This window comes from Corvus cornix, chromosome 1, assembly GCF_000738735.6.
Source record: "Corvus cornix cornix isolate S_Up_H32 chromosome 1, ASM73873v5, whole genome shotgun sequence".
NCBI lineage: Eukaryota > Metazoa > Chordata > Aves > Passeriformes > Corvidae > Corvus > Corvus cornix.
In genome coordinates this window covers 9,589,460-9,603,771 of record NC_046332.1, presented here as the reverse complement: position 1 = coordinate 9,603,771, position 14,312 = coordinate 9,589,460, and the positions used below count along the sequence as shown (strand labels likewise).

Below are 14,312 nucleotides of genomic sequence, written 5' to 3'. Positions count from 1 at the left end.
AAATGAAAGAGTAAGACATCATTATTTTTTAAAAGATCAGCAAATTCTTCAGATTTAAAGATAGAAGGTTGCTGTAGAATGAAATTCAGATTGCTTTGTATGCCAGTAAGAGATTAAAGTATGGAGCTGACTTGTTATGATTTTTCATAGCCTCTAAATGCCACTCTAAAAATCTTAGCATGTCTACTTTGCCTAAAGCTCAGTCGCTGAAGTGCAGGAAGTGATCAAGAGTCCCATTATTTTATTTTTTTTTTTTTAATTGCTGAACTCTAGCTTGGGAAAGTTTTAAGAAGTTTAATGCATAACTTTTATTTTTTAACTTTCAAAGTTTCTCAAAGCATGCTCAAATGAGTGGGAATTGTTTTCCTATTTCAGTGGCTTCTGAGTTCTGAGTATTTCCATAAGTCTTTGAAGATGAGTGTATAAAAAGGGTCTGTTGATGTTTGCTCTTCCCAAGCTTTTTCGTTCCTTTCAGTAAATGGAGTAATTGGTTACCTTTCCTTCAAGAGCAATGTGGAAATCAATACACTAATCTCTTCACTTTTCCCTTTACTTTCTTTGCTCTGTTGATGCCAGCCAATTTACAGCTTGGATATGATCTCAGTGTTACTCCACAGCAAAACTACTTTGTGCCCTATTCCTTGAATGTTAACATTGTCAGTCAGAATAAATAGTCATTTTTCTTCCTCTCTCCTTTTTCTCTCTTCATTTAACAGTGTCCCAAATTGAGCAGTGTCTCCTCTCAGCCTTATTTATTCTCAAGGGTAAACAAGCCAGGAATTTGTGACCTTCCTCACTCTAGATGTAGCCTATGAGCCTATCCAGGCTCTTTACCCTTCTCATTATCTCCTTAGCTCTTCTCTTCAGCATGTGAATTCATGTCTTTTTGAAGGAGGTAACCAGATTACACTCATTATTTTGATGAAATCCTACTGTATCAGCAAGGGCTGTGCTTTTCCTTTTTAAACATATTGCCAACAAACCATCCTGCTCTCTCCCCTGGAAAAAGGAATCAAGGCATATTACATCTTTTTGTTGGCACAATTTGTTTTGTTTGGTAAACTCACAGAAGGTAGGAGTGGCACAAGCCATCCCCTAAGGGTACAGTTTATGTAAGGAATGAGGCTAAAGTGCTAAGATTTTAGGAGGGGACATCTTTTCTATGTGATCTGAGCCAAAGGTATATCCTGAATCTCAGCCACTTGAGGAAAAAGAAAAAAATTACAAAGCATTGTCTAAAGTAGAGAAAGTTCTGAATAATGGAAGTTACTGGGCAGACAAAACCAGTGGTCCTTTTCTTTATATACATCAAAACTAAATGAAAAACTTTCTAGATGGGGTTTTCCAGCAGCATCTGTAAAGTTCAGGGGCTGCTTAGAAGAGATAAGGTATAATAAAATGGACATGTATGACTAAATGAGAACAGGCTACGGTCTAAAGCTGGGGTGAAATTAAGACCTATATTTAAACTAAACAAAGAAGAGGAGGAGCCCAGGAAAAGTGCTGCTGCTGAAGTCAGAGCACTGGAGAATGGGATGGGGGAGTGGAAAGTAGATGCTTTTCTTTTTGGCTGTGTAGGAGGCAGACTTGAATTTTTTAAAATAATTATTCTCAGTGTATTTTTTATTGACATTAATCCTAGGGAAGAATGAAAAAAAAATCATTTTTTCTTCCATGCAGATTTATTCCACTTCATTCTTTTGAGTCATCCAGGGATAAAAGAGAGAGTCTATGTGTCAAAATAGATAGGACAGTTAGCACTTTTTATTTATTGATTCTCTAGACTTCTTTCACCTCTTGCAAAGAAGGAAAAAATGCTTATGCTTCCATGCTTTAAGAGATTATCTGCTTCAGTGTTTCAGAGCAACTGAAGGATAAAAGTATTGTTATATGTGAAATTCAGAACTTGGATTTAAATTGAAAATTAGAACAATTAGTATGAGAGAAAGTTTAGCATTCTCAAATGATCAAAGTGTGCTCTTTTCACCGTGTTGTGTTTACCCGTGGTTCATCTGAAAACACCAACAAACCAAAACAAAAGGAGTTTCTCACTTTCCATGAGACAAGAGCAGTGTGAAGGACGCTTACAGGAGAACTGGTCCTGGTAATAATTCCCCCTGCTCTCTACCTCTTGCTCTGATTCTCCTTCCCCAGTGTTTCCTCTCGTTCAGCTTGCCAAAAGTTCTCCCCACTTTTACCATGCGCTTCTGCTTTTGTGTATTTGACCTGTTGTGGCAGGATATCTGAGAACTAATTTTGAAGCAGTGTCAGTGTTAAAGGTGGTATCCAAGCCATGGATTATCCATGCTTCCCTAGGTTATGGGAAACTGCTTTCCAGAAGACTCCAAACCAAGCACCTGTTTTGCCACCTCCACCCACGTAATTTTAAAATAATATCATGGGTCTAGTGAAGGGCTTCATGAATCACTTGTTATCCCCACAACCTACCCATTCTTTAATTTTGTGGCACAACTATTCACCTAAAGAAGAAATCATGAAAGACAGAGAACAATAAAAATGGACAAGCAAGACGACATAGTTAAAAAAAATAAACCAAAACAAAAACATCCACAAAATGAGATATATGCATTTGTTTCAAAGGCTGCTGCACTCATACAACCTTGGGAATGGCAGAATAAGAGAATAAACATATTTTCCAGGTAACTCAGTTGTAACTCAAGTGCTAAAAAGTTACTGCCTTCCCTGTGTTTGAACACACCTAATCATTGGAGCACACCATAAGATTGAGATGTTTTTTCTCTTTAAAGAGAATTATTATCCTTAGCTTCCATTAATTTATCCCTGATAAGAAAGATCTGTATTAGTAATAGGCCTAAGATGTCATCATCTCAGTCTTCTGTAATGACTCCTGTGTCAGAGGCTACACCCTTGATTTCTCATTAGTCACAGCTAATGGTGCACTAATAACTTAGTGTCCTAACAACCACACATCACTTTCAGTACCCATTAAGATCTGAACTTCTGAGGGAAGAACTGCTGAATCAGCCCAGGTTTCTAGAGTTTGAGGCCGCATCTATTTTGTTTTCCTCTATTTACTCCATCAGCAATAATAGCCTTGCAAAAGATCTTTCAAAATTTCTAGACTTTTTTATCTGCACTTCTTGGCAGCTGATGCTAAACATTATTACCAGGTGTATAAATAGAATCTTACAGGGTTATTTTGTATTTCTATCAAAAAATAATCTAAAATTCCAATATCTGCCAGACAAATTTAACCAATGACACACAAAGGTAGAGGATCATTATTTTCTTTAAAGAGTTCCTGTACTCCCCTCAATTGTCATCTAAGCCTGTATCAGGAACTAGCAAAGCAATCCTACAGATAAGTAGTTCTATTCCATAGATGGTTTCAAGGGTTACCTCCCTTTTCAAAATATGTATTACTTCACATGGAGCTCTGCGGGCTTTTCCTGTCCTCTGTGTAAATGTCTTAGAGGCAAGTCTTGATTTGTACTTGTAAGAGTGGATTTGAGTTTGATCTCTTAAAATATCCATGTGTGTCAAAGGCAGCTGAGGGGGCCACATGAATACTGTCACTGCAGTAAGGATTTGAGAAGAGCACTGGATACCAGCTCCAAGTCTTTGAGGGCTTTGCAAAAGACGACTGTGATGTTGATAGGATTTCAAAAGTCAAAAAGCAGTTTAGGGAAGGCAACATTATCTTGTCACCCAACTGACTCTCTTAAGCTCCAGACAGTACCAGGTGTAATGTTGATTGTTCAAATGAAATTGATTGCTGCAGATGTACAATGCTGAAAAAGACTGTAGGTGGAAATCTTAGGCTGGTCTGCTGTCTCTTCCCTGGTGGAAGCAGAACTGAGTATTACAGAATCTTGTACTTTACCAGCCAGTGTGTTTCTGCTTGTTCCTCAGGGCCTTTTCTCCTGCCATTATCTGAGTTTTGCTTAGAATATTTACAAGTCAGCATCTTTCCTCTTGCCCCCTTTGAACCAGTCATAGAAATATATTGATGGATAATAAACAATTCCAGTTTAAAATGAAGCACTCATCTTTATCACTTTAGCTTGCCTAAGTAATCTTCATGATAAATTTCATGTGCAGTTCACTATCAATTGAAATTAGTTGTAATTAAAGGTTGTCAAACCTGTAATTTAAGCCCTTGAAATTTGTTACTGTTGCTCATTTCCTGTAATACATTTTTTTTTCCAGTGGATTTGATCCAAAGTCCACATAAGCCAATAGGAACATTTCTACCAGCTTCAGTGAGGCTTGAATAAAGTCTCATATTCCATGGTAGAATCATAGAATCATTTAGGTTTGAAAAGACCTTTAAGGTCTTTTAAATTCTTCTAGGGATAGTGATTCCACCACCTCCCTGGGCAGCCTGCCCTAGTGCTTGACAATCTTTTTGGTGAGGAAGTTTTTCCTAAAACCCAATCTAAACATCTTCTAGCATGACTTGAGGCCATTTCCTCTTGTCCTATCATTTGTTACCTGGGAGAAGAGACTGACCCGCACCTGTCCACACCCTCCTGTCAGGGCTTTGTAGAGAACAGTAAGGTCTCCCCCAAGCCTCTTTTCCCCAAGCTAAACACCCCCAGCTCCCTTGGCTGCTCCTCACAGGACTTGTGCTCCAGACCCTTCCCCAGCTCCACTGCCCTTCTCTGGACACTCTCCAGCCCTTCAATGTCCTTCTTGTAGTGAGGGCCCCAAAACTGAATGAGCACAGGATTGGTGGTGTGGCCTCACCAGTGCCCAGCACAGGGGGACAGTCGCTGCCCTGGTCCTGCTGCCACACTATTGCTGACACAGGCCAGGTGCCATTGGCCCTCTTGGCCACCTGGGCACTGTTGGCTCGTGTTCAGCTGCTGTCAACCAGAACCTCCAGGTCCTTTTCCACTAGGCAGATTTCCAGCTACACTTCCCTAAGCCTGTAGCACTCCTGGGGTCGTTGTGACTCAAGTAGAGGACCCAGCGCTTGGCCTTGTTGTACCTCGTACAATTTGCCTTAGTCCATTGATTCAGTTGCAGTAGAAGTACTAGAAACAAAACTTGCTACAGTATCTAGTGTTAATTAAAAACACCAGGGCACCTGGTCTGGGGAACATACTGTGAGAAAGTTATGATAATAAAATTCATGTAGGATCATTAAATTCAATATCAACTACAAATCACAAGATCAGCTGAGAAAACTGTTTCACTGGGAAAAAGTGTTGCTAGTAGTTGTTGTGGGATCAATGCCCTTTTTTGCCATGAATTCACATTTTTATGTATTAAGTTTCCCCTCCCCTTCTGAGTCTTCTGCTACATTTCTCATCAGATGACCAGAGTTCACCTACAAGGGATGAACTCTCAGTCAAGCTTCTCTGCATCAGCAGCTTTATCAGCTCCTGTTGACTCAGTGTAGCCTTAGTATTCAGCAGCAGTACAAGGAAGAAATGCATGAAATCCATCCTACCAGATTAGAGATTCTGCTAACTATTAGGATTGGAGTAGAGTTGAAAAATCCCTTTGAAATAATATGCAACTTTTTTTTTTTGTATTTTTTTTCTAAAGCTTTTTAACGCTGGAGCAGGGACTACCTTCATATACATTTATTAACAGCATAAAAGGTCCATTCACTCATGCATAAACCACCAACATCCTAAAAGAGTGCAACAGAATGCACTCTTTCCCATTATGAACAACATAACTAATGCTCACTACTGCTCATGCTTTTCTATCTCCATTTTAATTCCTGTAGCCGAATACTGTTCTGTGCTGTAAAAACAGTTCTGAACATGATGTGATTAACCTTAGGGTCCCCCCATCCCCTCATCTCAAAGCCCCCTCGTACATGGCCTATGCTTTCTATTCATGTTCAACCATCTGATTTCCATATAATTTATTAGCATAACAGAGCTTTAGTGTGACATTGATTGAAGCCAGCGCTTGCTGAATGCAGCATCAAAGCATAATTTGCCAGAAATCAAATCTAATTTACTGTGTACTATTTAAATTTCTCAAAAAAAAAAAAAAAAGGGAAAAGAAGTTTCAATAGAAGTATATTGGTTCTGTAATCTTAATGGGGGTTTTTTTCCCATATTTTTGGCTAGTCTGCTGAAATTCAAACAATATATTTCATTTTAGAGCCACTGTCTTTGACTTTCAGATGTCAGTTAGGCAAGAGGTTTTCCACTCTGCTTCTTCCAATAGTAAAAGGTAATAGTCTGATAGGCACAACACTCCGTTTGCTGCTTCCTAAGTTTTTTGAACAGATCCTTCTAATGATCTTAATGGTTAGCTTGAATTAAGCATTAAAGTGCCACCTAACTTTAACAGCTGAAGCATATCAAGCCTGCTGTTACTTCTCTAACTGTACCTTTTCAGAATGTTTTAGAAATTCACCTACTTTGAGAGCAGCAATAATGGCTTGAATAAATTTTGCCCAATGTTCGACTGAAGCTGCGCTTTGGGAAAGTCATGATCTCACTTAACCCTTCTGCAGAATGGAAGTAATAATATTTATCTGTCTTTATAAACAGCATCCATATGTGAACATAATGAGCTCTCTTTTTAGGAAAACTGAAGAACCCAATTCTTCAATTGAAGAACCAAAAAGAAAGCCTTGCTGTCTCTGAGCAGGGTCACACTGCATTCTTTGGGGATAATGACAGTCATAGTGTTTGGGTAGTTACATTTAACCAAGAATTACTCCTGCAATTATTTACTGTTACTTTCAGTTTTCAAGTTCAACTAGAAACTGACAGGTAAATTTTGATATGATGGAAACATTGTTTAAATGCTGTAAACAATGGTATTTTTATCAGAAGCTGTCTGTAAACAGAGCTATAGCTGAATATGACAACAAACTACAACAAAATGAAGGTTTCCTTCATTATAGAACCCCATCTTTGAATAAATTAAAAAAATGCATGCAAAGTTTTATTTTTCAAAAATTATGTTTTTCATGTCCTCTAAAATTATGGTACTAAATAGTTTGGCTGAAAAAACTGGTTTTGTGCTTGATTTAATGTGAGTAAAAGCTCTGATTCATTTATTTTTATAGTGAATTTCTAGTAATTATGGCTGCAGAGCAAAGCTAGAAAAGATAGTGTTGTGGAACTCTACATCATTGTTTGCTGGAATCTTTAGAAATCTTGTCCTAGTAACGATGAGGCCAAAGATCTGCTCATGTAGTATGTCAAATGGTGGAGAGGACTTGGTGTGTGGCAGAGAGAGAACAGAGCCACAGGGTCTGTCGATGTCTGAGCTACAGATTTATTTTCCTTGTCTGTTGGGGGTAAAATTAAAAAAAAAAAAAAAAAAAAAAAAATTTTAAAAAAGGAACCTTTCTCTGCTCTTAGGAAAGTGAGAGATGTTCAAAATTAGGGATAGGTCAAAAACTGGAAACTAGGTAGAAACCAGGGCGTATATCTCTCATTGTTCCTTGACTACCAAATTACCTTAATTTGATTCTTGGAAGGTCTGCTACAGCAACAAACTCAGTTGTGTTGTATCTGTTTAGATCTCTGAATTATTGATTTACAGTACAGACCTCTGTGTGTGAGAATGTTTCAGATGAACCTTTACACTTGCCCGCCTTGCATTTACTTTCTTACATGATTTGAAGGACAGGCTCATGGAAATGCCATGCCCTTCTTGCTTCTGTTGAGCTGCCTGCGAGCGCTGTCTCTGCACCCCCCAGTGCACCAAGCAAGCCTAAGAAGTGAATTTAAGCATCCATCGTGCTTAGGTTTGATCTATGGGATGGTCTCCTGACACCAGGTTTTTAGTCACCATAGGAGGATTGTACTCTTGAGGCCACCCACAATGCTGCATAGACAGGAGTCAGGCATGCATAGCTCCTGTCAAGTGCAGGTGTAGTACCTGAAGAGATTAGGGGGTTTCTTCTCTCTGCTGTGCCTGAGGTCACTGTCGATTCTATATTAATGTCCTGAGCAATGAACTTCTATAGCTGAGCAGCGAACACTGGGCTGATTCAGTGACCTTTATTAAGCAGGTGGTCAGAACTGTAGAGATACTTTGGTGTAAGGTGTGTCTATAGGAAGGGAGGTTTCTGCTTCACAGCTTACAGCTCTTTTCCTCTTTTCCTTCCTGTACCACTGAACAATCACATGCACTGATTACCACACTGCCATTGCCTGGCACCTGTGGGGGTTGCACGCAGATATACTGGGTAAAACAAGGTGAGGGAAACCCAAGTAACTTGCTGCAGCTCAGCACTTGAGGTGTAGTACAGCATGAGCTCAGTTCCTAGAGTATGTATAGCAATACCTTATAGAAACCTCAAAACACATGGCTATAAACAGGCAGCAAGAGGGCACCTCACCCGGAGTCCTGTCTGTTCATAAGATTAACACCTGCTAAGGTGCAGGAAGAGGTGGACACTTCTCTCCAGTGAGGCCCAGACCTCTCTTTAGGAGTGTGAGGCAGAAGAAAATACCGTCTAACTTCTAAATTGATTGTGATTCTAAATTGATGTTTAAGTGCTTTGCAGTTCGTGTTTTAAGAGTGCCAGCACTATTCAACTGATGCTCTTTAGACTCCTTCTGATCTGTAAAGCCTTGGGAAGTACCTCATGAGATAACTGAGAAGTGTGTTTCAAGAAAATCAGGTTTGCTCATGTTTCTATGCAGTTAGCAGGTTTGTGTCTGTGCTGTCAGCAGGTGTAATCGGAAGCTGGGTCTTGATTGCTCTTTGTGCCTAATTAAATAGTTTGTAATTATAATGCTGAAAATACGGTTTTCTAAAACACTTAAATTCTGTTTACCTAAAAGCTTAGTGTTCCTAAACCATCCCTCTGCACAACCACAAAATCAATTGTGGAACGGTAGACGAGGGTGGGGTGAGGGGTATGGGGTTTTTTCTTTTACTTTTTTTCCCCTTCTTCAGCCTGCCCCAAAAGCTAGCTAGTCCTCTGTTAAGAATATTTGGAGATGCTGCTTACATTTTTAAAATATGCAAGAGAGTACAAATCCAGTTTCAGTGAATTCCAGTGATGAACCAAGACTGGAGAGTTTTCATGTCACCCATAGAAAAGTCATTTGCTTCACTACTACATCATGCTCAACATAGTTACTGAGTTCAAGCTTTTTTATCCCAAATCCTCTAACACTTCTTCCCCACACTTCTTTCTACTCATTAGCACCTTTTCTCTATCTTCACATTCCCACCAAGCACTGACTCTCTATTCTCCACCATTACCCCCCAGACAAGTCAACCTATGCCCCTCTCTTAGAAACTGTTCACTTCTGACTGTGCTTCCTGGTCCCCTGTGACTGAACATTCTTAATGCCAGCTGCTTGAAAACATAGCCAGTGCTTCTTCTTTCTTGTTTTGACTCCAGTCTCCTTTTTTCTTTTCCTTGTGTCTTCATTATCTCCTGAAATACCTATTCCTTCTTACTCAGCACTCACCTCTGCCCACTAACTCTTCAACTTTTGCTTCTCTCTAATCTTTAAACTAGCTGAAACCTGGATTTACCAAGTTTGTGTTCTTTTAACAACCATTCTTTTTACAGCAAGTCCTCCTCCCCAATCCATTCTTGACCACACTGCTTCTAAGAGGAATAAGGGAGCTCTTGAACTGGTGATCCAGACCTTTCTCTCCTTTCTCAATCATTTTTAAAAGTCCAGAGGGGCAGATTGAGAAAGGCAGTCTGTTTATCCTAATTCATACCCTGCAATACACGATAGGTCCAGCAGCTCTGTGAAGTGTGAGGGGATATGAGGGTGCTGATACCTTTCCAGAGCAAAGGTAGAATACATCCAGAGTCAGCAACATAAACACCTGACTCCTGCACTTTAGCATTTAATGTCATCAGAATTGACTCTAGCATGTATGGTTGTAATGTTTCTTTCCTTTTTTAATTTTTTTTTTAATAACTGGGGATGTCACATACATATATTGCTGCTCTCTTTGTCACTGTTGTTGTTTCCGTTTATATATTAATTCTGTCTATACTAATGAATGTTTCTGGTGTCATGTCCTCTGACATAAAACAAATCTCCATAATGTTGTCTCTTTCTTTCAATATTCCCTATCTCTCCCTTGCAAAATATCCTAAACTTACACCATGGTTTTTCTTACCTTGTAGCTCCCCCACAGTTTGTGGTGAGACCACGAGACCAGATTGTAGCCCAGGGTCGAACTGTGACTTTTCCTTGTGAAACTAAAGGAAACCCCCAGCCAGCTGTTTTCTGGCAAAAAGAAGGAAGTCAGGTAAGTTGCAATCACCCTGTAAGTCTTTCAAGTCTTTCTAAATAGTTATATTGTTAAATTTTAAGGAAAATTATTTACATTCTCTTTCATAGATTCTTTTAATCTTTCAAAATTTCGAAAGAAATTTGTCTTTTTAAACTATCACTATTCTCTAGTGAAATTTGTGTTGCTTTTTTTTTTTAATATTTTGAAGAACACAAAGGCCATTTAAGTTGTTGAAACCTGTGCTGGGCGCTGTATAGATGAGTAGAAAGCGACAGTATATATCTTAAAGGCTTTTTGTTCTGAAGCCCCCAACAAACAGGTGGATGAGGCAGGCACAGTAGATAAAAAAAGGTATGACTCAATTTTGAACTAATCAGAGACAGTAATTACAGTTCACAACCTGTCTAGACATGATCAAGCAGAATGTATCCAGCAAGCTGATTTGCACTGGCATACAGATACAAGTTTTGAACACACAGATGCTTTCTTCAGTAAAATTGTCTCAAGAAATTTCCAGATCTGGTTTTGGAAATATTTCCCTGATCATCTTTGAAGGCAGACTTTGTGAGGTAGCAATCGGCGTTGCCATCAGCCCACACTAACTTCTATAGCTTAATATTTGAATGGGATGACACAACATTTCTTTACTGGAGGCATTGTGTGTCCCAGGTTGTGAAATAAGAGCTGAACCACAGATCTCCTGCTCTGCCCCACCTGCTTGTGCTCCACCTTCTTAGGAGATGAGAAAACTGGTCCAGAATGACAGGACCAGGCTGACAGCATTTTGTGCTCTGCTGTCTTGGTGTCTTACAAAGACACAACACAATTACTTTATGCATGTAAGCTTATCTGAGTGTAAGCTTAACCTTAGCCATGTATATCTCTCAGCATAATATTTACAGAAACTTAGATCTAGCCTCCAAAGATCCCATCCTGGAAAAACACAGTATTGTGAGTCTCACTAAGGTGACAATTTTTCCAAGGGGAAAGTAGAATAGCATATTGAAATTAAAGTAGGAAATACTGATGTGCTAGCAAACATTTCAAACCCCTTCCTTGTAGAGCATTTTAATAACATGGTAATGTTTATGTAAAGTGAGCTTATAGTGTCACACTTGAATCTAATAAAGTGGACATCCATCATGCTGTAATAAAGAGAAGAGCTTCTAATTAAAGTAGGACATCATTTTCAGGATTAAAGTCATTTAGCGTAATTGAAAAGTGTTAATACTCTATTTTATCCTCTTCATTGGTATCACTTCAAGGGTAAAAACATTTTAAGGTGAAAATGCATCTTGTGTCTTTAATTGAATGTTATTACCTACTGATTGTACTATGTTGAAGCTGCTTAATTACAAACCTGGAAAATTAATTACCATATTGAGAACCAGATCCCTGAGGGTTAGAATAGTCTTTTTTGGCAAATAAATGCAACATAAAAATTGATACTTGCATGGTTTATAATCAAACCTTGAAACATGGCTCAATGTGGTTTACAACATCCTCATGTTAATCGATCATCAGTGAAGTAACACCAGTTGGGGTTGCCATCTCAATGTATAACTTGGCAGATTTTGCAGTGAGATGACACAGAGTGAGTGAGTTTCCACACAGTGTATATCATCATAGCAATGGAGGGTGGTATTTTTGCCAAATTACATGACTTTTCACCTTTGCATCCCAGCTATAATTTGTGCTTGTCTCTACAATGCTGTTTCTGCTTTTAGGGGTACTGTTTGCAGCACCACTTCCAGTGTTTAAAGTAATGTTATATAGTCGTGTTATCCCACTCCAGTAATTGTAGGGCATTTTTGGTTGTGAGTTCATTTCTCGATCCTGTGTTTTTGAGCACAACCAGCTGGAAGGGAGGGGAGCAGTTCCCTCCTGAGTAATTTTTTTGTACCAGCTTGTGTGTAAACAGCTGGTCCTTTGTGCTTGGTGGCCTTTTCCCCAGAGCCCAGCAGCCACCCACCAATGACATGCACAAGGGCAGGGCCTGTGTAACCTTTAGACTCTGTGGATTAAATTCTTCCTTGAGATAAATTCAGTGGTACTGTACCAGGGATGGCTCTGGTCCCTCTGTTTGCAACCCAGCATGCCACCATTGCACCCAAATGAGCAACCCGACAGCTAACTAAAACCACTGAAATTGCGACAAGCGTTGAAAAATGGGTTGTACTGTAATTTAGGACAAGTTATACTTCATAGTTATCTGGTCTTTGAAGGGAGGAGTCATAAGACTGGTGAACTCCTCCTGATGTGTGGAATATTCACTGGGACATGGTACCCTTCCAGAACAGAGAAGCCCATGCTGAAGATAAAAAGAAGGATGGATTCCCCTTTCTAATGCAGTGATAAAGATGGTTCTGGACTATTTTAAGAATTAAGAGCTTAATCCTTGCACTGCCTTTTACACTGTGCTTCTTTTTGTACTTTACATAATGAGTGATAAATGAAGTCAAGATCAGCCATGTCAAATTTCTCCTCTTTTTCATAATATTTACTGAAGTTTTCATAATACCCTCATCCAGTAGGTATCTGTGCCAGGCAGAAGTATTCTGAAAGTTTCAAGGCAGTTCAGAAAACAGGGCAATTATTTGAGACCCACTTAGTCCTGTAGCCTAAAATTGTTTCAGAATTTTAACACTTTTTTTTTTCCTATTGGATCTGACATATTTACTGGGTGCATGTTGATTTTTGAGGAAAAATTTGCTGTTATAAATTTCTTAAACATTTCCATTGAAAGCGGATAAGAGAAAAGCCTAGTGTGACAAGTAACCCAATAGGTTAATACAATTGTAAGGATACTTGGAATGTTGAATCCTATTTAAAGCATATCTCTTTCCTTTAGCTGTCAAAACCATAGAGATAAAGGTGTTTTAATCCACTTAAAAGTAGAATTTGTTTCTTATTTGAATTGTTACTTGTTTCTTAAGCAGTTTGTTGCTTATCAGTTCCAAATAATTTTTGCAAACCATCAAGGTCTGCTTTAGAAGAAACATATCTGCAGAAAATTCATTTAATACCCTACTCTACACTTTTAGATTTTATTTTTAGTCCATACAGACAAGCTTAAAAGTTAATAAGGAGTCATCATTAGAAAGCACAGCAGAGCTAGACAGAGCTGCAGTAATGAATGAGAGCTTATCACAGCATGGTAACAGTGTTTCGGGGAATTCCTGATGCAAACAACTGTATTTTTCATAGAGGCTTGTTGAGTTGACATAAAATCCAGACCCTATTTTACTGGAATTACTGTTGTTTAATTATTTTTCAAGCTGTTCTGGTTTCTGTCTCATCGGGCAATGCTGCTGACCTTTCTCTTCACATTGCCTTCCCATTCCTATTCTTATCTATTCACAAGAGCTGTGCCAGAGGGTGTAACTTTTTCCTTGGAAAAACAGCTCTCACCATTAAAACCTTTTTGGGTCTGTAGTATTGATTCATTCAGTCCTTCATCATATGCAATGGCTACTAGAGCCATTCCCATTATTATTATTGACATCTCTCTTTTCTCCAATCCAGCCCAAAGGCAAAAACTAATCTCCCTGTTTTGTGCTAACTGATATCTTATCCTACGTGCAATTATTTTTTTCTCTCTGATGATTTCCACATCAGATTAATACCCTTTCTCTTCACCCTCCAGGCTCTACACTGCACTTCTTCAGTGTATCACAGTTTTAATTTCCTTTTACTTCTCCTTTAAACTCTCATGCTCTGTCAGCTTCTCCTACTTTATGACATGCTCCTGTCTTCTTCCCAGCTTTACTTATGTGCCATGCTCTTACTTTCTCCTTTTCTCAGAACATGTTCACAGCCAAACAACAGTGCTCTGCTCCCTCAGGTCTTCAGGATTCAATGCTTTCTGCTAGTTTTCTACTGTTTACTGTAGTGTTTTGTCCTTCTGGTTTGATAGCCAAGTATATTATTACAATTACATTCAGAATGAAGATGAATGTGTCATAAATATAAACCGCTCAAGTGTGATTGTGGAAAATGTCTCCTTGCCTGCACCCCAGTCAGAACACAGCACTGTGTGCTGTCAAAAGGCTGTTTCTAATTTAAACTCTGAGTTGCCCAAGGCAGGAAAAGCAGCTCTATGTGTTCATAAAGTCAGAACC

The 14,312-nt window shown here is 38.9% G+C and overlaps 1 protein-coding gene across 11 annotated transcripts in view; it reads left to right on the top strand.

Annotated features, from left to right (window-relative positions):
• Nucleotides 1-14,312, top strand: part of ROBO2 (roundabout guidance receptor 2) — a 1,042,619-nt gene that overhangs the window by 926,109 nt on the left and 102,198 nt on the right. For all 11 annotated transcript variants that reach the window (XM_039556213.1, XM_010399525.4, XM_010399519.4 and 8 more), the window contains one exon: nucleotides 10,082-10,206. In XM_039556213.1, coding sequence (XP_039412147.1) covers nucleotides 10,082-10,206 — 125 coding nt within the window. The remainder of the gene's footprint in view (nucleotides 1-10,081; nucleotides 10,207-14,312) is intronic.